This window comes from Pan troglodytes, chromosome 7 (assembly GCF_028858775.2).
Source record: "Pan troglodytes isolate AG18354 chromosome 7, NHGRI_mPanTro3-v2.0_pri, whole genome shotgun sequence".
Lineage (NCBI taxonomy): Eukaryota > Metazoa > Chordata > Mammalia > Primates > Hominidae > Pan > Pan troglodytes.
Genome location: NC_072405.2, coordinates 63207098 through 63232173, shown reverse-complemented (window position 1 = coordinate 63232173; position 25076 = coordinate 63207098). Strand labels below are relative to the sequence as shown.

Here is a 25076-nt window from a genome sequence, read left to right as displayed (position 1 = left end):
TGAAGGGGTGAGTAAATGAACTGGAGAAAAAAAGAATGTGGGTGGTGGACAAACAGCTCCTTTTTTCTTTATATAAACAATTTGGTCATTTAATGAGCAAACAGATTGGGGAAAGACTCAATTTACCAGAGCAGACACAAAACAAATAGAAAATTTGAATAGTCCTATATCCTCTAAAAAAATAATAAATTTATACTGTAAATATTTTTCACAAAGAACTTCAGGCCCAGATGGCTTCAGTGGTGAATTTTGTATCAAACCATTCTAAAAAATAGTATCAATCCTATATAAACCATTTGGAATAGTTCCCAACTCATTGTATGAGAAGAATATTACTCTGGTACCCAAATCAGAAAACACATTATAAGAAAACTGCAGAGCAATAACCCCCAAAAACATCAATGAAAATATTCTCAACAAAATATTAGAAAACCACATCAACTATAATCTTCAAGTTTATTCCAGAAATGCAAGTTTTTTAACATTAAGCAGCCAATCAATGTAATTCACCATATTAACAGAACACAGGAGAAAATGAAATGATACTCAGGATCATTCCTCATTAGAGAAATGTAAATAAGCTAAAACCACAATGAGATAGAGCACTACATATAATAACTAAAATTAAAAACAGTGAAAATACCAAGGTAAGGACATAGAACAACTAGAACTCTCATGCATAACCAGAGGAAATGTGAAATGGCACAATACTTTGGAAACAGTTTGGCAGTTTCTTGTAAAGTTCAACAAACTTACCATATATCCCCGAAATTCCATTGTAGTAATCTACCCAAAGAAATAAAAACATACAAAAACTTGTACATGAATTTTCATTGTAGTTTTACTCACAATAGCCAGAAACTGGAGTAACCCAAATGTCCATCAACAGGTTCGTCATGGGTTAAATTCTGTCTTCAAAAAAGATATGTTGAAATCCTAACCTCTGGTACCTATAAATGTGACCCTAATTAAACATAGGGTCATTGCAGATGTAATTATGATATAAATTAATATTAAGTCATGCTGGAATAGTGTAGGCTCTTAACCCAATACAACTTAGAAAAGAGACACCCAGGGAAAATGTCATGTGAAGATGGAGGCAGAGATTAGCATGATACATCTACAAATCATGGAACACCAAGGACTGCTGGAAATCACCAGAAGCTAGGAGGGACACACAGAACAGGATGTCCCTCAGAGCACTCAAAGGAACCAATTCTGCTGACTCTGATTTCAGATTTCTAGCCAACAGAACTATGAATGAATAAATTCTGTTGTTTGAAGGCACCAATTTGTGGTACTTTTCTTATAGCAGTCCCAGGAAACTGAAAAAGATTTTGTAATAAGAAGTGGGGTGCTGCTGTAACAAATACCTAAAGCTTTCTAGATAGGCTCTGGAAATAGGCCAAGGGTGTGCCTGAACAACCTCTTGCTAACAGCATTAAACATATGATTCACTGATCCAATCAGCCATCTCAGCAGAAGCCATAAATAGAGACGGAGTTACCAAGGAAAGATCTGTGGAGAACCCTTGTGTCCTTGTGTCTAATGGTACGGACCCCTTTGGCATCCACAGAAGACCAACAAGGTTTTTGGAGAATATTATTTCATCAGATGAAAGAAACAGAGATGGGACAAATGACTCTGAGGGCCAGAGAGGGTAAAGCCACTGCCCTTGGGGGTTGAGTGGGTAGGCTACCACCTAAGTAGGGCCCAGAGAACAAAGCAGTAAGCCACTGAGGATTACTCTCAGGCCTTGAAATCTAATGAAATTTGCTAGGTTTCTAACTTGCTTGGAACACATGACCCCTTTTTTCCTTTCAGTTTCTTCCTTTTGGAATGGGAATACTTATCCTATGCCTGTCCCATCATTGCATTTTAGAAACAAATAATTTGTTTTCTAGTTTCACACATCTGTGAATGGAGAGGAATTTTGGTCCGAGATGCATTATACCCAGAGTCTCACCCAAATTTTATTTTGATAATATATAAAATGAGATTTGGGACTTTGTGAAATTATAATATTTAGATGAGATTTTGAATTTGAAGTTGATGGTGGAATGGTTAAAACTTTTGGGAACACTGGGATGCGGTAAATGCATTTTGCACTTAAGGATGTGAATTATTGGGGGCTAGAAAGCAAACTGTTATGGGTGACTAGTGTCCTTATAAGAAGAGAAGAGATACAGAGACGGAGGAAGAGTGCTACACAAAGATGGAGACAGGCATTCCAGCTACCCTGCTGCAAGCCAAAGAATGCCAAGGACTTCAGGCAACCACCAAAAGCCAGAGAAGAGGTGAGGAAGGATCTTCCCCTAGAGTCTTTAGAGACAGCATTCAGACTTCTAGCCTTCAGAACTGTGAGAATAAATCTGTTCTTTTAAGTTACTCAGTTTGTGGTAATCTGTTACAGAAGCCCCAGCAAACAAGAGGTGACTCTACAGGTAAAATGTGTTACATAATGAATACAACTCAGCAATTAAAAGGCACAAGCTACTAATAGATGTAACAGTTTGGATGAATCTTAAGCTTCATGATGATCAAAACCCTAGTCAGAGGAGTGTATACTTTATGATTCCACAGAAGAACTGCTAGAAAAAGGCAAGCTTATTTGTATAACTAAAAGCAAATGAGTTCTTTCCTAGGGCCAGGAATGGTGGAATTATCTTCAGAGAACATGAAGAAACTATTTGGGATAGAATTGTTCTGTATCTTGATTGAGATGGTAATTATACAGGTGAACACAACTGTTAAAACTCATCACATTGTACATTTAAAATGAGTACATCTCTTTATGTAAATTATACCTCAATAAGTTGATTTTTTTCAACATTAATAAACAAAACTTGTAAAAGTTATAACCCAAATGGTAAAATTGTTTTAAACTGCCACACAAATGAAAAAGGACAAATTTCCTTTATTTGCAAATAATTCATACAATCAATAAAACAAAACTAAACAAAACATCAATATCACAATGGAAAAATGGACAGGAATATGAATAGGCAATTTATTAAAAAAAAGAGAACACAAGTGATCAAGAAATAGAAAATATGCTCAACCTCCCTTATAACTGAAGAAAGGCAAATCAAAACATTGTTTTTCATGTATCAGAGTGACAAAAATCTTTAGTTTTAAAACACCTAGTGTTATAACAGTCAGAAGAAATGGGCTTTCTCAAACACAGTTTGACATCAGTGAAGTTTCACATACCTTTATTGAATGTCAGCTTGAGAATATCTATGAAATTTTACAATGCACATATTCTTTAATGTAACTATTTTACTCCTGTAATTTACTATACAAATATACTCAGAACGACGCCAAACTATGTGTACTAAGAACATTCTTCAAAAGTCTCCTTATCTAAGTAGCAAATATTTAGATACAATCATGTATCTTTAAATACAGAATGAGTTAAATTTTGACTCAGTGCAACACACAACTATTTTAAAAGAATAAAGCAAAATGTGGTAAAATTTGGATACTATTATCTCAGTTTTACAAATAAAAAAGATATTCCTAAATATATGTACACATGCTGCCATGCACATTTAAAGTTTAGAAAAAACGCCTTAAGATACCTTTATAAATAAAGTTTAGAAGTTGGAGATGGGAGAAGGAAGACATTGTTTATTTAATACCTGCCTACACTATCTAATTTTTTTACTACATGCTATATAACTTTTACCTTTTTTAAATTGGTTAAGTATGTAAAGAGAAAAATATATATAGTTAACCAATGAAAAGTTCTTTAGGAGTATCAGCATATAGGAACTCTGTGGCTAAATTCTTTCAAAACAAAAAAAAAAATGTTTTCACCTTGTGATTATAAAAGTCCTCTTTAGAATTATCATTTTATATTTAGAGTTCCTAATAATCATATGTAAACTGTTCTTCCCAGTAGAGTATTCACAGGCTAGAAAAATCTTTAATGATCTATAAGTGATGCCAAACAGAAAAGACTGAACCATTTCTGCAAATCAGTACACTAACATTTAGTACCACAACTAATTGTGCATCTCTAGTCAGAAATGGCTTGACTTTTCTATGAATGTGAATAGTATCTTTGTGAGGAGAGGAGGGTAGTAGATCTTCAGCATCACACATAATCATTTTGAGATCTAGTCTGAAACTTGATTTTAGATAAGTTAAACTTTCTCAGCGTCTTCACTCAGAAAACAGAAATAATACGTTCCTCACATGGCCTTTAGGAGAGCTAAATCAGACAACATGTGTTAAGCACATAGTACGGTGCCTATTACATAACAGCTACCCAAGAAAGGAAAGTTATTTTCATTATAATTGTTACAAAATTACCTCTTTTGCATCAATTAGACCACGCATTCTCATGAGAGCAATATTAATCCCAAAGGACAAAAACTGGTTTTTGGAGGGCAAAAAAGCTTAAATATACAATGGTTTGGGGCCCTCTAAACTCAGTGCTATCTGGCAAAACATTATTTCTTAGTATTTAATTTCTCTCATTAGCAGGAGGCAATAACAGAAAAAAAAGTTGAGAAGCTAATTAATTAAGCTACTTAAGAATTACATGTAAAAACTGTTATCAACCTTGGAAATTTCAGAGGACAAATTTATTATATAAATGGAAATTAATCTCCTAATATACAAAATTAGAGAAATAGTGCCTGTGTCTGTCTACATGCCTGAGTAATTGCAATTCATATACATAACAATAAAAAGAAACAGAAAAGGATCAGCCTTCATGATATAGGTATGTAGCCACTGGATTACAACGGTGTCTATAAGGAGAATTATGGCCGGGTGCAGTGGCTCACGCCTGTAATCCCAGCACTTCAGGAGGCTGAGGAGGGCAGATCACAAGGTCAGGAGATCAAGACCATCCTGACTAACACAGTGAAACCCCGTCTCTACTAAAAAGTACAAAAAATTAGCCAGGCGTGGTGGCGGGTGCCTGTAGTCCCAGCTACTCAGGAGGCTGAGGCAGGAGAATGGTGTGAACCCGGGAGGAGGAGCTGGCAGTGACTACACTCCAGCCTGGGCAACACGGCGAGACTCTGTCTCAAAAAAAAAAAAAAAAAAAAAAAGGAGATTTATATTGGTGGGCAAATATAAATCACAAATACTTGGGATTAAACCATGGAAATCAAACTCCAAGCAAGGCAATAAGAGTGTTCAATCTTAGCCACCGTTGTTTGAAAAAGATTGTGTGAAATCAGAAGTAGCCATAAAATAAGTAACTTCTAAGTAGTATAAGATACAGAACTAATGGAAGATAACTGTTTCTCTTTTCAGGCCAGAAAAACCTAAAGTAGCAAAATACCAATTTGAGTGTCCAAGGTAATGATGGACTGCTTTACAGATGGGCAGGGTCATTGTGTGTAGTTCTCTCTAGGACTCTTCTGCATGTTGAATTTAAGCACCAGCCGACTTGACTCCATCTTCTATGGTCTCTCTTTTCACCCAGGAATATAAGGCCCAAGGCTACTTTTCTGGCATAGATAAAAATTTACACAGCAGGGGGAAGTTCCAAGCTAGGCATTCAAAGCTTTACTCTCCAGCTGCTGGTTTAGCAGTTTAAAAAGGAAAAATGAAAGAACCTAGATTGGCCAAAGCAATTTTGAAAGAGAACAAAGTTGGAAAAATTTACACTATCTGGTTTCAAGGCTTACTATAAAGCTACAGTAATCAAGATGGTATATTTTGGCATACAAATATATGCACAAATCAATGAAATAGAATAGAGAATGCAGAAATGCACCCCTACACATGTGGTTGATTAACTTTTGACAAAAGACTATCCTTTCTAAATCAAAGTATTCAATGAAGAAAGGATAGTCTTTGGAACAAAGAGTGCTGGAATAACTGGATATCCATTTAAAATAAAATGAACCTCAACTCTTACCTCCCACAGTATATTTAAAAAAAAAAAAAAGCTCAAAATGGGACAAATAGACCCAATGTAAGAACTAAAATGATGAAACTCCTAAAAGAAAACACAGGAGAAAATCTTGTCATTGAGATAGGCAGGCAGAGATTTCTTAGATAAGACTTGAAAAGCAAGAGCCATACAAAGGAAATTAACAAACTGGGCTTACCAAAATTTAAAACTTGTTCATTCAAAATCCCACCACTAAGAAAGTGAAAAGTCAAGCTATTACACTAGGAGAAAAATGCGTGCAAGACATACATCTGAATATATTGTATATTGTATTATATATATAATTGCTTCTCAGCCTTTAGGCTAAGAACAAGTGAATATATTGTACCCAGAATATGTAAAGAACTCTTGCAGCTCTAGATTTCAAATGCCCAACAGAAAATAAATTTGAAAACACACTATACCACAAAAGATATATGAATAGCAAATCAGTACATGTAAAGATGTCCAACATCAATAGTCATTAGAAAAATGCAAATTAAATGCAGAAAGTAAACACACTGGTATAGCTAAAATTTAAGTCTAATAATAGCAAGTGCAAACCAGAATACAGAACAACTAGAATCCTCATATATTGTTGGTAGGGATACAAAATGATACAACTACTTTTGAAAGGAGTTGGCAATTTCTCATTAACATAATTACCATAAAAGCTAGCAATCTCACTCCTAGATATTTACCTAGGAAAGATAAAAAAGTATGTCCTGCAAGAAGACTGGACATGAATGTTTATATAACTTATATCCATAATAACCAAAAACCAGAAATAAATGTCTATTAGCTGGCAAATGTATAAACAAAGTGTGGTATGTACATACAATGAAATACCACTCAGCAATGAAAAACAAACTACTGATTCAGGCAACAATAGTGAATCTCAGAATCATTTTGCTAAGTAAAAGAAGCAGATATCAAAGATGCCAGACCATAAGATTCCATTTGCATAAAATTCTAGAGAAAACACTGCAGCCACAGAAAGTGAATCCATGGTTTCCAAGGGTTGGGCAAAGGGGAGAAGGGACTGGCTATAAAGGGAAATAAAAAGTCCTTTTTTGAGTGATGGAAATGTTCCATTATCTTACTATAGTGGTGATTATGTGAATACATATATTTGTCAAAACCCATCAAATCATAACACTTAAAATTGGGGAGATTTTATCAAATGTAAATTATACCCAAATAAAGGGTGAGAGAGACAGAGAGAGAAAGAGAGAGAGAGAAGAAAATTAAAAATTAAGGAATTATTCCAGAGGTTCATCAAGCTCAGGTAATATTCATAATAGAAATTTTAAAATGAAAGAACAAAAAACAGAGGGGAAAGATCAGAGAAATAATATAAAACAAATTCCCAGAACTAAAGGATACGGGTACTGAATGCCTAGTGTAGCAAAAACAAACAAACCAACCCTATACAAGTGTGTATTATTGTGAAATTTCAGAATACCAGAATAAACAGATGGTCCTAAAAGCTTTTGGGAAGGGGAGAGGGGTCACATGTATGGGAGCAGAAATGAGAATGGCTTAGTACTTTTCATGTTGGGATTAGAAAATAAAAGACAAATTTTTAAAGCTTTTAAAATGTTTGAGTTACTTCTAATGTATAAGGCCATATAATTTTTATCCATTAAACGTGAGAATAACGGTATGTTTTTTTTTTTTTGAGATGGAGTCTCACTCTGTCGCCCAGGCTGGAGTGCAGTGGCACGATCTCGGCTCACTGCAACCTCCACCTCCTGGGTTCAAGTGATTCTCCTGTCTCAGCCTCCCAAGTAGCTGAGATTACAGGTGCACACCACCATGCCTGGCTAATCTTTTGTATTTTAGTAGAGACAGGGTTTCACTGTGTTGCTGAGGCTGGTCTCGAACTCACAAGCTCAGGCAAGCCACCTGCCAAAAGATATTTTCATACATTCAAGAATCAAAAAAAAACTCCCATGCACCCCTTATTATAAACTATAAGAGAATTTTCTCCACCTAAAGTGAGGCCTAAACTAAGATTTCAATAAACAAGACATCCAATATAGAGAGGAAAAGGAGATTCCCAGAATGTTGCTGAGGGATAGCTCAGGATGACAACTGCACAGCTGACCTGGATTGAAGCAATTCACGTCGGATGAGGAGGGAGCTGGGTAGAGGAGTTGGGAAGGGACTTCCCCAAGGAATGCCTTCAAGAAAAATAATGTCCCCAAGGGAAAAAAATAGAATAGATGTGCACTTTTATGCCGACAGAGTCAGCCCTGGGGAAGAGTTCAGTAATACATGGTAGTCCATTTTTAATCCAAGGAAAACAAAAAATAGTTCAAAAAAGAAAATGTAGTCAGGATATACTAAAAGGCTCAGCTGAGGAAAATATTTACATATTTACATGGTTATTAATGAAAGCCCTGTAATTTAATTAAAAAATTTATATTGGCAGAGATATGAAGTGGGAGGTTGAAGGTGAAATGTCAATACACAAAATCTAAAATTGAAAACAAAAGCAGTATGTCTCTAAATACAGAAATAAACAGCAGAAAAACAGCTAAATATTTTCAAGAAAGATGCCTCTGGAGTGGGAATTAGGCATGTACAGGGTCAGAAAGTGGTCTATTTTTTATTTTGAGCTATGCACTTCTGATTAAAACTAGTTATAAATGTATAACTTTGATAAGAAATAAAAATGCAAATGGAAGAGTTCACCATTGAAAAAGTAAAACTTCTATGCTGGATAGCCTGCCAGTGCAGGTCTACTGCGTGGTTCTGGCTCTTAATGCCTAGGTGGTCAGCTGTATGCAGAGACTTGTCCAGCTAGGCACTCACTGTGGACCCCTTTCCTAACCCACTCAGGACCACCCAGGAGTTCAATCAGTCCTATCGAGCTATTACATAGCACTCTACATACTTTGACATTTCATGACAACCAGATATTTCATGAGACTCTATCTGTTGATCCAGATTATGTCCACAAGTTCCTAGCAGGATACCGAACAGGGCATACAAGGCTAACCTCAACATCAACCTCCTGAAGGAAGAGCACCAGACAATCTCCATAATGCTATGCTACACCCTGCCTCCTGGAAGGGTGACAGGACAGAGCCCATTGTGCAGACTGGTGCAAACTAATAGGTGAACAGGGAGAAAGTAAGCAAAGGCATAAAATAACAAATCTAGAGAACTTTCTCTTGGTCCTAGTTATTCTTCATATAATGGCTTTTTGACTGAGAATTTCCACTAACAGACCTATATTGAAATATATGTCTAAAACAAACTCCAATGTCATTTAAATGACATGAAATTATTCTTTTGGATTCTCTATACCACATCCATGAGAATAAATGGGATACATATGTATGCAAGTGTGTTTTTTGTTTTTGTTTTTTGAGAGGGAGTTTTGCTCTTGCCGCCCAGGCTGGGGTACAGTGGCATAATCTCAGCTCACTGCTACCTCCACCTACTGGGTTCAAGAGACTCTCCTGCCTCAGCCTCCCGAGTAGCTAGGATTACAGGCGCCCACGACCAGGCCCGGCTAATTTTTATATTTTTAGTAAAGAAAGGGTTTCACCATGTTGGCCAGGCTGGTCTCGAACTCCTGACCTCAGGTGATCCACCTGCCTCGGCCTCCCAAAGTGCTGGGATTACAGGCGTGAGCCACCATGCCCAGCCAAGTGTTGTGATTTTTATGATGGTTTCTTTCTAATTTGGTCTTGAGGTTTTTCTTGAGAGTGGCCATAAGCTCCAGCCTTGCCCTTGCCAGAAATTCAAAGGATTTTGTTGTGGATGTTGACAGTGCGCCTTCCATGGGATGCCTCTTTATCCTGAAGGATGCCTATTGCCTAAGTGTCTGACCCATGACTAGGTGTCCCTCTCACAACAAACTGTTTTTTCAGGCAGACACCCTTGTGGGTCTTGCCTGACCTGTATCCAGATTATTCCTGTCAAGACAGCCACTCTCTAAGATAGCTCTGACCAAAAAGAAGGCTACGTTAAGAGCATCTATGCCAAATGAGACACAATGAAGTGAAATGGAAATGCGCAAAACATAAGTGTTTATTATTCACAGTTCCCAGAAAGGTTAGGGGTGCCAACAGAAAGAGGCAGCAGGGAGCTCAATCAGCAAGGGGTCAGTGGGGAGGAGAGGAAGAGAGAGAAAGGGAAGGAGGGAGGTTGTGAGACAGAACTTTTGGGAGAGAGGGAGGGGGAAATCTCTGGGACTGTGTATGCCTTTATTAAGGTCTGTGGACATTATCCCTTAGGCTTTCTTGTGGGGGTTGTAGATGGGCTAATTTAAAGAAATAAGTTCCCCTCTTCCCTCCTGAAGGGGGGAACCTATTTATGTGACTCTGGTGTTGACCATTACATTTTATCACGTTCAATAGCTGTGGGGTGTGTTGGGTTTTGGGTCAAAGAAGTGAGGAACAAATAGGCCATACGGCAAATAACTACACGGGAAAGTAAGCTTTTAACTAAGCCAAAGGTGACAAAGTAGGACTAAATTTCAAATATTATGTCAATCCTAAAAATGGATGCTGAGGCAGCAACTACATTAAATAAACTTATAAATATATATATGAATATTCATATATATGAACATAAATATAGTGTTTAGCTTTGTATCACCCATTTCTCACTAACCACTTTCACTCTCAATATAATGAATTCCTGTGATGTACAAGTCATGTTTTCCCATGAACCTACCATCCTATCTTAATTTACTTGGTTGTATTGATTCACCTGAGCTTTAAGCAGTCTTACGTAAGTAGTAGTCTGTAGACTGCAGCCATTTATCAACATTAGTGTTACAGAAGAAAAGAACTATTCTCAAGACGAAAAGCAGCTAAATGATTTCTACTCCATTGACCTTTGTTTTTTGTTCTTGCTGTTACTGATTGTTACGATAATCTGTGTATGAATCAAAAAGTAAACATTAATATATGAAATATCTATGCATAGAGAAAAGGCTCATGTGTATGTCCTTTAGAAAGAATTCCCATTGATAAAAAAATAATCATTGTATATTACATCTTTTTTTTTTTTGAGATGGAGTCTCGCTCTGTTGCCCACGCTGGAGTGCAGTGGAACCATCTCGGCTCACTGCAAGCTCCGCCTCCTGGGTTCACGCCATTCTCCTGCCTCAGCCTCCTGAGTAGCTGGGACTACAGGTGCCCACCACCAAACCTGGCTAATTTTTTTGTATTTTTAGTAGAGATGGAGTTTCAACGTGTTCGCCAGGATGGTCTCGATCTCTTGACCTCGTGATCCGCCCACCTTGGCCTCCCAAAGTGCTGGGATTACAGGCGTGAGCCACTGCGCCCAGCCCATTGTATATTACATCTAAAGTCCATGATGGGAATTGTTTACTAATTTTTGTCTAGAACAAGATGAACGTATCTTCTCTAAACCATCAAACATAGTACTTGTCTCTGTTTGAAGGTTTGCTGTTTTGTTGCTTAATTTTCAAAAGCTTTTTGGTCATACATTCTTTGCCGTGACTTGGGAATAGTCCCTTAATAACTTAGCACTTAAGTTACTGGAAGATAAACCCTTTTAGGAAAAAAACTGTGAAATACCTTGAAATGGACAAAAAAGAAATTACTAAGTGCCTTATCAAGCCCTCTTGGTGTTATCTCTGTTTTTTCATTATCTATAAATTATCTGATAATTCTGCAAATTGTAAAAACACAGATAATGCAAACTATTCTTGTCCATAGAAATATAAATTGGTGGTGTCCAGGGAATGTAATTTTTGTCCTGGACAGACCCAAATTCATTTCAGCATTTCTTATTGCTTATTTTTAGTGATACTTTAAATTCTTCCTTCAGCCCATTGTATATGTTAATAATTCCCTATGTAATTTGTAAGTTAAATACAATCTTTGGCACATGGTCATGTTATATCTATATGGAATTCATGATTTTGCTTTTAAAAACAATTATCCTTTAATACCTTAATGGACAAGAGCGTAGAATAGTAGGAAATATGGTAAGTACTTTGGATTAAAAGAACCCTGGGCAGTTATGGAATCCTTCTTAACCTCAATAAACAGAGAATAGAAAGTCATTTTGTTTTCAGGGTAGATCTGTACATAGAGTATCAAACCACAAAACTCAGGACTTTTTGTGAGAATCAAATACAGATATTAAAGTAAAAGTGCTTCTTTACTAGCCTCTGTGAGTTTTAGTCCCCTTCCTGCTACATTAAAGGTACTGTTACCCATCGAGAGGGTTCTTGTGAGGACTAAGATAATACACATAAAGAACTTAGCCCAATATTTGGCACAGAGCAGGGGCTCAAACTGTTTGTCACCTTCACTTTTGTGAAGGGCAATATGACTAAATGTTGAAAATATTACATTTCATATATATATATATATATAGGCACAAAATAAAGCTAAAATACATCTTGGTCAGAAGAACACCAACTTTGAAAAGTGTATCAAACGTATTCACACTAATGGCTTTTTAAAGAAAAATAGCTAAAACATGTTTAACACTGTGTGCCAAACTCTGTGCTAAGAGTTTTACAAGTATTTTCTCTAGTGATCCTCTCACAACCACCTTATAAGGTAGCTCTTCATAAGAACTTTAATGAGTGCCACAAATATGGAATGTAGTTTCAATACCTCAGTTTACACTCTGAAAAATGAGGCATGTTTTGTGCCACTGAAAAGTTACATTATAATATTTGAAAGTGTCATGTAAAAATTACCCCTATCCACTGAGCCAATAGCTCATTAACTTAGTTTCAGCTTGAATTAGGGAATTTTGTTGGGTCCCATAGTCCCCAAATTGGGCTTTCCTTGGAATCAACTCTGATGATTCTTGACAGCTGGCATTTTTGAGTGCCTCTACTTTTGAACTTCTGCTCCTTGCTACTAAATATACTAATAGTATATTTATTTTAATTCTGAACACTGCTGCTTCTTCTGGGTTTAATATTTGGGGGATGTCTGCACAGTTGGGCATTCAGCTTTCTTTGAAGCAGAAGCAGGAAGCTCAGAGACTGCCCCAATGCTTAAAGCATTGCCTTTATCCATGCAAGCCTCTCAGAGTGCCTGAACTTTTGGCAGCGCATAGCACAGCTGCCATCTGGTGGGCAAAACACAATAATTTCACCACTCCACCTTGGGACCAGAGACTGAATTCTACATATCTTCCCCTGAGTAAGGGAGGCTACACTTCCATACTCAGCCCTTCAGGTACTTCATCTCTAAAGCAAAAGCTAGCTCTCTATAATATCCTTAAATTTCCTCTAAAGTTTCACTTACTCTTCTAAATTTCACAGTGTGACAAGATTTTTTAAATATAAATCTCGTAAAACTAAAAACATGCTTTGAATGCTTAAAAGAAAAAAATCATCTTTACAGACATTTTAAGGATAACTAAAATACTGCTTTCGTAAAATATAAAAAAACTAAAAAAAATACAAAAAACTGAGTTCTATCCTTCAGCATATTTGCACATCCTTCTACATGTATGGATCTGAAATTAGTAAGAGGTAAAGAAAAATTAAATGCCTTCAAATGCACTTCTTATCCATTTAACACACATTTATTAGGTACTTACCATGTACCAAGTACGAAGCTAGCTCTGTGAATAAGGTGTGGCCCAAGATCTCAGAATTCAATGCATGTGAACACGTTCACTTTAAAGAAGTATGTTTAAAGAAGTATGTTACACAGTCCCATGCATTACTAATTCATGGTTGTCACTCCAGCTTCTCCCAATTATTATGCATAAAGGACACTGTTTGGTGTAATAGTATTGCCAAAAACTACATACTGCATGCCATATTTCTTGAAACCTCCTGGTTTTTATAAATGATTTCCTCAATCTTCTTGGGTATATCTATATTTCACACCTTCCAAATTAAAAAGAAAAATTCTTTCCTTGTCTCCCTGCACTAGAGAATGAGTGGTAATTTTTTTTTTAAATATCTTATCCCTGGCTGGGCGCGGTGGCTCACACCTGTAATCCCAGCACTTTGGGAGGCCGAGGCGGGTGGATCACCTGAGGTCGGAAGTTCAAGAACAGCCTAACCAACATGGATAAACCCCATCTCTACTAAAAATACAAAAATTAGCCAGGTGTGGTGGTGCATGCCTGTAATCCCAGCTACTTGGGAGGCTGAGGCAGGAGAATCACTTGAACCCAGGAGGCAGGGGTTGCGGTGAGCCGAGATCGCACCATTGCACTCCAGCCTGGGCAACAAGAGCGAAACTCTGTCTCAAAAAAAAAAAAAAAAATCTTATCCCTTCTTCCTCACATGAAAACAATGATAAAAATGTAATACGCCCAGCACAGTGGCGTGTGCCTGCAGTCCCACCTACTTGAGAAGCTGAGGATGGAGGATCATTTGAGCCCAGGAGTTCAAAACCAGCCTGGGAAACATACTGAGAATCAGCTTTAAAAAAAAAAAAGTAGTAAAAGAGCATTGATTTTCAAGCACAAAGAACTGGGTTCAAATCCTGGCATGATACCCTACTGTAAACCAGTCATGAAAGTCCTTTACCTTTTGCTCCTAACTTCTCTACTTAAAAAAAAAAAAATGCAGGGGAAGTAATAAAGCCACATTCACAGTGCTTTTATGAGGAAGAATTACACACAAAAAGCCTGCAGGTGTACCACAGTCCCTGGTACACAGTAAGCACAAAATTAATGTAAATTATTTTCTCCTTTCTATTTTTTCTCCAAAACTTTGTGCCCTTTCATTCACTACAATTTCTCATTGTTTACTACAGAAACTTACATAACATTATAACTTCCATATTTTCACTAAAAGAAAGCATCACTTAATGTTTTTTTAAAAAGCATACTCTACATAGAAGTAGTCTCCAGCTGATGAAGTAGCAATTCATAATTTTTACGAATTTATGACTCATGCTGAACTGACACCAACATTATTCTTGATGTAATTAATTTAATTACCTTTTGTTCCTCAATGCCAAATTTATGTTATTTTAGCATCTCCATGTGTGGCTCCAAAAATACTGATCATTCTAATTTGAGTTAGTTGTAGACAAGAGGCATAGATTTCCAAGTTTTCTAAGACTTGTTTCTATATCATCATATAGTCATGCAGTGGAAGGACTCTTAAAAGCTTTCCTGGTTAACTCCTGGGAAATACACCACAATTATTCAAACCAATTGATACTTGATAGTCTAGTCTATTAGAAAAACACTAAATCCTGTCCCATGGAAATGCTTGCAATTTCACTGGATATTCTGAGGAACTGGACTCAACATATTTGGCACAAGAAACTATGAGATTGTCGTGGATATCTTATAATCATACTTTTTATCAAATCAGTAGTTAAAAAGAATAAGTGAAGTACTTTGAGGTTATGTCTATTCAATTTATTCACCAATACAGTCAATATACATTTTACACCAAGCTAACAACATTTTTTTAAAAGGATATAATTCTTGTCCTTAGCACATTTTGATGCCCTGAGCAAAAAAAAAAATCATAGATACCAAAAAAAAAAAAAAATGTAAGTTCAGAACAAAACCAGATAGAAACTTCCAAAATAAGAGAACCTGAGTCTGTAATTGTTGGAAAAACAAAAAACAGAGACATTATGAAAGTGAAACTGGTTATCCAAGGGTAAGCTTTCTAGAGTAAGTTCATTTTGAAGAAGTGGAAAATTCTTAGAGGTTATCTAGTCCGTATTCGTCACATGTGCTTCATCTCATGGGAAAAAATGAATTGACAAAGAATGAGTGTGCTGATATTGAAATTATAAATCTTCTTGTTCTCTACTGCTTTCAACATCAGTTAAATTTAATATGTCTTCCTCTTCCCAAATGAAAAGATTTTCACCCTCAAACATACAAAGTTCTAAAATATTTCTGTTGCTAATATTTAAGGAGGTCTCAACTTGGCAAATATCTAAGAGGCAAGCTTGACCAAGCATTTCAAAGAAGTAATGACAGTTGATATTTTCTCTTACTACTTGGTTGAGATTTGTTCTTGAGCCCTGGAATCTGTTATTTAATAAGTTGTTATTCTCATCGACTGCTTTAAAGATTTCATTTGTCTGACCGCTGAGGTCTTGTGTATTTGAATCCACATTACCCACAACTAACAATGATGTGTGCAAGAAATTCATACAAAACCTTTCCTTCAAATCTGGTTGAAATTTCTTTAAATTACCTTCTTCCTCTAACCCCAAGAAGTTAATTCTTTTTTGTTTTCTTCTTTTACCCATCAAGTCAAATGTGTTACTGAAATGAAACTGATCAAATATATCACCAATGGCATTATCAATAAGATTTTGTCTCATACTTACTTTATTGTTCTCTTCCCTGAACACATTTTTGTCTGTCTGAAGTAAATATGGGTGTATTTTCATCCATAAATAAAAACCCAAGAAATTTTCAATATCAGATTCTTTGCGATATGCAAATCCTCGGTCTTCCTCATTCATGGGTTGGATAATAACAGTTAGTATTGGGCAATGTTGACCACAAAGAGCATACAGTTTATCCAAAGAGTCAGCTTCCTGAAGTGTACCATGAATCATATTACTGCCAGGCAATGGTTGGTTTTTAATAGCATCATCAGAGACAGGGTAGACTTTGTTACCAGCAGAAATAAAGGAATGAGTGACAGATGTGCATACTCTTTCTGACTGATGACTACCCTTCTCCTCTGTATGATGATTTGCTATTCTTTCCTTGGCACAGGTTTCATTGCGAACATCCAGCAAGTCCTCATGAAAAGGTTCTGAGTCACTACCATGAGGCATGTTAAAGTAATTGCATTTTAGTTCAAGGGGTTGAGTCAGTTCCTCGAGTTCTGAAGAGGAGAGTTCATCCATCGTTGGGCCTGGGGCCAAATTACCAAAATGTGAATATGGTACCTCACTGCTGTTATTATCAAGTAGGGTGTCCACTGATGTGGTGTCTGCATTGCCACACATGCCAGGATTTTCAGATGACATCCTTAGCAAATGATTTTCTTTCAGAAGCCATTTGCCTTTGTCAATCAGTACTCCTTCCTCTATGTCTGTGAGGATTCTGCTATCATCATTTTGTTTTGTACCAGGTTCTACAATGTCACCCCTATAATAATTGTCCCTCACAGCACTAACATCACACTTATCTTGTCTTTCCTCCTGGAATTCCTGCAACATAGGTGAACTACTAGATACCTGTTCAGAAGAGCCAAATGACTGCCCTTCAGAATCATAAAGACTTGCTTTCCTGGAACACTGAAATTCCACAGAATTATAAGGACAAACCTGAGATTTGCGGGTAGACCCAGGAAAAAAAGATGGTTTGATAATATCTGCTTTACCGTACAGTTTTTCTATTGCCCTTTTAACAAATCCTATGTTATATTCTTTCTCTTGGGTAAGTTCGCCACTGTCATTGGGATCATCACTGGATGTTTTATATGGCTGCTCACTGTCACTGTCAGGCCGATAGTCTGACCAATCAGAAGTCACTGGACTTTTGATGCATTTTTTTAAATCAGGAGAGGACTCTGAATAACTTCCAGTTTCCATACTTTTCACCATCATTTTTACCATCTTAGTTTCTCCTTCATTGGTCTCCTTTTCACTATTTTGCTTAGAATCATAGCAAAAAACTAAAGATGGTGGTGTTGCCAGCCTCTTACTCATTATTTCATAAATTATACCATTCTTTCTTTTTTCTTCCATAATATTCTTACTAGAGATGTCTATCAATTCTAAAGTTTTACTAGCCTCTACCTCTTCTTGGATTAATTCTTCAGTGGCTTGCTCTCCTCCATTTACCACTGTATTAAAGATATCAGTGTCATGGTTTTCTAATTCTTCAAAAGATTCCAATTCTGAAATGTTTCTTTCACTTGATGTCATGCTGTTGGTTATTGAGCCTGGTTCTTCAGAAGTCCGTGGTTCTTCCATATCAAAGGAAGTATATGCATTTTCATCCTGAAACTTCCTTAGTGAACAATTTTCAAAATCATCTAGAGAACTATGTTTCTTATCAAGTTCTGCTTCTTTTTCACTTAGGCAAAGGCCACAGGAGCTTAAATTACTGACATTTTGATGTGACACCAATGTATTAAATCCATTTTTATATTCAGGGTCTGTCAAAATATTTAGATCTTTCTGAATGTCATCACCTCTTTCTAACTCTTCAGTTGAATCCAAGTTATCAGTATATGTGTTTTCTTTGGAGTTTAAAAAGTCAATGGTATTGCAGACATTGACAGGAACGTAGGTCTCATCAATTGGGCAAGCTCCCTCATAGGTATGGTTCTCCTTTTGAGCACAAGCCTTATCAGAAAACACAGTATCAGTAAGTGAACAGACCTCTCCTAGGAAGCAAGCCTTCTTCATAGAAGTCTGATCCACACCATAACCATCACTAGGAAAAAAAGTGTCACCGGGGTTACATGTCTCTTTTGGAGAATAAGCCTTATTTACAGTGCACATCTCACATGGAGAGCAAGTCACTTCCAAAACACAGACTTCAGGGGCACATGCCTCACTGGCAGAGCAACCTCCATCCAAAGAGGAGATTCCTTGTGTTCTTTCATTTTCACTGCACTTAGGAACACTCTGAATGTTGACCGTGGAACAATCTGCAGAAAGATCTATTGGAACCATGTCTTGTTCTTTCTCACTGAGTCCAAAGTGGCTTGTAGTTGACTCCACTAAATTGGCAACAGCAGCTTTCAAGTCATCAGCTTCCTCTGTGATAGCTATGTGCTTTAGAATCTCCAACAATGCAAGTGTTTCTGAAGATTTGTTGGTAGCCTTGTGAGAATCAACTTGACAGAAGCTATTCATACTTCCCTTTAGGTTTAGCACCAAGAGCCAAGCTAGAAGGAGATTAGTGGATGAATTACATATTCCAGAATGAAAGGGAACACCTGCAAGTGAACCTGGCATTTGAACAACTCCATTCTGAGTCTTGTGAATACCAGGAACTGAAGCTTGCAATTGGTGAAGCATCAGGACTGGTAAGAGGTCTTTTGGAGTTTCCTCTTCTATAGGATCTACTTGAATGGCAGCCTCTACACTTTGCCTTTTTCTAGCTAGGTTTATTTCCTGGTAAACAAGTTTTTTCTCTGGTCCTGATTTTTCAGCAACTATGTGACTTTTAGTATTATGATCATTAATAGCTGACTGTGACAAAGTACAGTGTTCATGCAGGGGAACCAAATAAGCATCATTCAGAGATCCAACCTGTGTCTCATGGAGATCTTCTTCACCAGTGTCATTGGCAATAAAAGACTTATCTCCCTGTTTACATAGATTATCTCCTGTCAAACCGGCAATTTTAGTTATGTGCTTATTACTTTCCATAACAAAATTACTTATTTTTCCAGAATTTGTATGGGGATCATTCCCTGAAAAACTATTATTGCTACAATTTACCACACTCGTTTCATTTCTACATACTGGAGCTGATTTTATAGGCTTTAAAGTTGGATATGGATTTATGTTCTGCAACCAACTCTGTATATAATTTTGAATTGAATGATGAGCAATATCCTCAGGAAAATCAGGTTTTTTCAAAGAAGCTAAAGAATTTGCCCTGGTTGTAGCATGTTGTTTACTTAAAATAGCACTTGCTTTCACTTTATCCCCTTTACGTTTTTTCTGGCTTTTTAAAGTTATGTGTGAATCAGTAACTTTTGAAACTAAACTCTTCTTTGCCATTCCTCTCAAATACCCAGATGCCACTTCTGCTTGAGATTGCGGTGCATAAAAATCTTTGGGTTTTTGCTCAAGGATGTTAAATACATGAAATAAACTTTTGTTTTCAAAAGTACTTTTGCAATATTTAGATTCATTGTGAGGAGACACTTTATCTCTTTGACCGACTTCTCTTTTTTTAGGTGCTCCTAAGCTTATTTTATTTAGTGATCTAGATTTTCTTTTGGTTGAAAGTCCCTGAACCTTGGAATTTTGAGTAGTATTTAATTTATTTCTATGGAAATTCTTGGAAATCGTGGGATTGAGATTACTTTTGGAACAAAAAGTATTTGATTCAATTACAGTATCACTTGTCTGGAGGTCTTCCTCACAAAGTATCCCTCCTTTAAGGTGACTATCTGAATCTTGCACTATCATTTCCTTTGTAATTCTACCTTTTGTGTTTATTCTCTCATTCTTATTAAGAATTCCTTTGGTTGCAAGCTGTCCATCTTGATACCTGGAATTTATTGCTTGCTGTCGAGATTTTTTCTTCTTTTTGCTGGCAACAGATGACAAAATCTTCTTTTCATTTTTTGGAAGTTTTGTTAAACCACACTGAGCAAATTCATTAATTAGTCTGTCAATTCTTGCAGTGACAGTAGAGGATGCTTCTGAAGCTGGAGCCTCAGAAATATTTTTGTCAGTTCCAGAGTTATTACTTGAAAAATGGGTTGCATCTGCTGAAATAGGACTGAACCTATCATTGGTGTTACCATAAGTTTTGAAGTTCTTGATACCAGTTTTGTTGTCCAATACCACACAATCAACTACATCTTCCTCCACAATTGAGTTATTTGATATAGTTGATGGCAAACCATTATTATGTGACATCTCTAACATCTTCTGACTTGTAATTTCTATAACACCAGCACTTATTGCACTTGACTTAAGCAGACTGTTTCCCTTTTTTTTTTCTAATGATGACTCCTCCATTTGATCATTGTTATTGATCTGAACAAGTACTGGTTTGTTAGATACTGATGACATTTTACTGCAAGAATGTGTAAACATGTGATACTCAGACTTGTTTTCCCCACTTTCCCTTTCTTCACTATAGGAAAACTGTCCAATCATTTTCTCTTGAACCTCAGTTTCAGATACTAAGGTCACACTGCCAATCACAGATTTCTTTTGTCTCACTCTTCTTAGTCCAGGTGTAGGGGGCCTATAAAAACGATGCTTTGCTTGGTCTTGAGTTCCCTGGATGATATCTGTGTCCACAGTAGCATTCTCCCAACTAGCAGAACTGCAAGTTTCAGCCACTTGATCTGTCATTTGAATGTTTATCTCCTCTGCCAAACTGCCCTCTTGATTACTGCTTCGCTCCATAGGTGACACATCTGCAGAGAATGAACATGCTGCAAGCTTTAAACCAGATGATCGACTTTCTGTTCTTCCTGGAAAACTCATCTCACTCTTTTCATCATTATTAGAAGGACCAGTTTTACTGACAGTAGTTGTCCATTTTATGGTTTCTTCCTCTTTTATTCTGAATCGAACTTTCATCTCAACTGTCATAGTGCCGTCTTGATTAAAAATAATTGATTTCTCAATATCATCTTCAGAAGGATATATTGGTAAATTCTGAGAATCATTCTTTTCTAAGGCCAAGTAATTTTCAGGAACAAAAGAATAGTCTAAGTAGCAATCATTATTATGTGTTTTCTCAGAAGAAACAGAATAAATCTGGGACCTTGAGCTTGAAGACATATGTGTGCTTACTTTAAAGATTTTAAGAGTAAAAGGTGCCCACATCAAAATATAATATGGAAGGCAGAGAAGTTAGAAATATCCAAAGGAAGAGGCAGCAAAGAAAAAAAGAGAAAAGGGGAAATGATTAGTATGAAAAGTAGCATATTTTCTGTATTTCATAGTAAAATGTTACTGATATGTTTCTGAGCTCTATGTATTTTGTTTTTTTTCTTTTTTTTTTTTTTTTTTTTTTTTTGAGACAGAGTCTCACTCTGTCACCGGGCTGGAATGCAGTGGCGTGATCTGGGATCACTGCTACCTCCACCTCCAGGGTTCAAGCGATTCTCCTGCTTCAGCATCCCGAATAGCTGGGACTACAGGCCCGCACCACCATGCCCAGCTAATTGTTTTGTATTTTTAATCGAGACAGGTTTTCACCATGTTGGCCAGGATGGTCTCGTCGATCTCCTGACCTCATGATCCGCCCGCCTCGGCCTCCCAAAGTGCTGGGATTACAGGCTTGAGCCACCACGCTCAGCCTATGTGTTTTCCCAATAGTTATTTGAGAAAACCTACTACAACAGTGGTACATTTCTTCAAACCACTCTTTAGAAGAGATCTCTAATTCTACCTCAATTTCAATGTGGAGGTTCAGAGAATTTTAACAAGTTTAATAAGGTAATTTTAATTTTAAAAATGTATAAAGTAAAAAGTGCTAAGAATTCTACCAAAGATAAAAGTTTTTTGTGGGTTTTCATTTCGTTGTTTTGTTTACCAGTACTGAAACTGGAGTCTAACCAAATACCGCTTACCTATTCAAACAAGGCAACCAACAATTTATGATGGTATTCATCTTCCCACCTACACATATCAAAAGAGGTATCCATAGCTTTATGAAAGCAGAAACATTTTATGATTAAGACTGAATTAATCAAATACTAATTATTTAGCATGCACTTTGTATAATCGTTGCAGCTGACTTAATATAGGGCACAAGAGAGAACAGAGCTAGACATACGTCCAGATATCAGTTATCTTTTTAACATGTATCTTCAGCATTAACCTTGGCACTCTTGCTTCTTAAATTCAGTCAAAATGCCTGGGCTGGATGCAATGGCTCACATCTGTAATCCCAGCACTTTGGGAGGCTGAGGCAGGTGATCACTTGAGCCCATCATAACAGCCTGGGTAACATAGTGAGACCCCGTCTCAAAAAGAAAAAAAAAATCCTGTTAGCAAATCTATATAGATTTGCACATACTTGCCATCAGGTAAGCCCCTTTAATGTTGCAGAGTATAAACCTAGAAATATTTTTTCTTATTTTTGATATGCTTTTACTTAAACTGTAAATCAAAGTGTCTCAAATTTTTGAAGAAAACTTAACAAAGCCCTCAGATTCCCTGCAGTCATCAAAAACCATACTCGGCAATCTGTATCAGACATAAGATAATAAAACCATTTTAGTAAAATGACAAACGTGAAATAGCACTACCATATTTATAACATATATGTGGCAACCTAATGCTTACAAAATAGAAGCATTAATAATTATCTATTGAATATATCCATGAAATCATTAAACAACAATGGATTAGTTTCACCCACATTAGCAATAAGTAGAGAGATTAATACTATTTAAAATACACATTATCCAAGTCTAAAGAGAATAAAAACTTAAATTTAAGTATAAAAAACAATCAGTACTCCAGCAAAGAGCTTGTCTTCCCTGGAAATACTGAGTACAATGAATAATGAGATTAGCCATGCTGTATAGGCAATTTACAGCTTATCCCACATCCCTGGGCCTGAAGAGGCTCTCTTCCTCCCCTATCCAAAGGACAATGCTACACAGCAGATCCTACAGAATTATCAACCTACATTACCGTTAACCAGCATGAATTGGTTGCATGAACCTTTTATTTAATAAATAAAATGTGGATCTAAGAACCTGTGATTTTTTTAGGAATAACTTCAGAAGGCAGAGCACATAGCGTAGATTTGAAAAAATACAGTCATTCTGCTAACCTGCTGAGGTCAGCTATGGATGCTGCATGGTACTATTTAGAGAAAACTCTGCAACTACCAGAGAAGAGACTTACACAGACTCCGCTCTAAAGCAAGAAATGCTGGCATTTTTATTTTTTTAACTAGGTATTTTATGCAAAAAAGCACACATCATCAATTTAAATAGGCATACCATTGATTTGGAAAAGTCTAAAAAATAGATAATCTCTATGACTCTTTCCAACTATAAATACAGCCATTTTCAGTTTAGAATGTTTTAAAATCCTCTCCTTTTCGTTTCTGTGGTGAAAGAAACTGGTCATTGAAGCACGGATTTTGCCGTCGTTGAGGCAAAAAAAAATCTCAGGGCTAAAAATATGGGCTATATATTAATAAGTGACTTACTCTTTCTGCTTTCTGACTTTGCATTTCCCTTGGGGTACACACGCTGAGAGATCCCTGGTAATCTAGCAGGAAGCAAGTATTTTTGGATGTCATAATTTCCTGGTTTAAATGGCTCCCTTCCTGCCGCCACCACAGCTCCAGAGCTCAGGATCACTGCCTGGAGGCTGGGAACCTAAAAGAGACCAGAGTCATTATCCTGAGATGAGCACATTTTATACTAAGAGGTAATTTTATAACTTTTCTTGAATCAAATCAACAACCTCCCAGGCTTGAAAGACATCATCACTGAGCATTTTCTTAGGCACCAATGGTGTATACAAAATAAGCGGAAATACCAAATGTCAAGGTTGGGTGGGGGAGTCAGTTACGTCCCAGCAGGGATCCCAGGAAAATGCTTCCTCTGTGAAAATACTACTCTTTGCCACTCCTTTCCAAAAAATATTATCAAGATTGGATTCCATGTGAAAACATTATGTAACTCAGGGCTCAGGGAAGAGAGAAAGGGGTAGGTAGCATGAGGGAAAGATGAGATTCCAGTGAGATTCTGACAAAGGAACAAAGGCAGCATCGGAGCACACACACTCACACACACAGGCAGGGAGGAAGGAAGATTTCCTTCCCGGGGGCCACCATTCACATCCCACACGAATCCAATTAGTAGGGTGCTCAAAATGAGCCCAGGCTCGAGGAGCCCCCAGAACGCTCACCCTCCTTCCGTCCGTAGCATACAGCTTGACCACAGGGCGCTGCATGACCTCTGTCAGGTGCTGTAGAAAAGCCTCGAAGCTCTGGGTGACCCTCCTGCTCAGAAGAACCGCACGCCTCGTCTTCGGGTCGCCATTCCTGAAGACCACCAGGCTCCGTGGGGGGCGGGGCACGCCGGGAGCAGCGACCGCTACGGGGTGGGGCGGTGAGTGCGCGCTAATGGCCCGGCTGCTGAGCCAGGGCCGCGGGCGCCGACGGGCTTTGTCCAGGTCTACAGGCTGCACCTTCCTGCCGTGGGAACATAGGTAGGACTCGCCGTCCTCCAGCTCCTCCAGGCGCGTGATGCTGTGCCTGCCCCGAGGGGTGCTGATGTTCCTCACTCCAAAAGGGAGGGGCACCTTCCTGGACAAGTTATCCAGCAGAGCATCAAAGGACTTAAAGGAGCGAGGGTTGACCACCACCCTGACCCCGCCGAATTGGGGGTCTCCGCTCTTGTAGAAACTGATTCGCTTGGCCACAACAGGATGAGTGAGGCTCAAATGGCGAGGGGGTGGAACTTGACCTTCAGAAGACGTAGGATGAATGATGGAAAAACCAGTAGAAGGGGTATCACTCATTTTGGCTGAGACCTAGAGAAGAAAGAAAATTATCTCCAGAATCACAGCAC

The 25076-nt window shown here is 37.5% G+C and overlaps 1 protein-coding gene across 2 annotated transcripts in view; it reads right to left on the bottom strand.

Moving 5' to 3' along the window:
* Positions 1-25076, bottom strand: part of RP1 (RP1 axonemal microtubule associated) — a 328721-nt gene that overhangs the window by 241848 nt on the left and 61797 nt on the right. For both annotated transcript variants that reach the window (XM_063817109.1, XM_054656745.2), the window contains exons 2-3: positions 24412-25038; positions 23705-23876 (exon numbers count right to left, since the gene is read on the bottom strand). In XM_063817109.1, the coding sequence (XP_063673179.1) occupies positions 23705-23876; positions 24412-25026 (787 nt within the window). In that variant the 5' untranslated portion in view covers positions 25027-25038. The remainder of the gene's footprint in view (positions 1-23704; positions 23877-24411; positions 25039-25076) is intronic.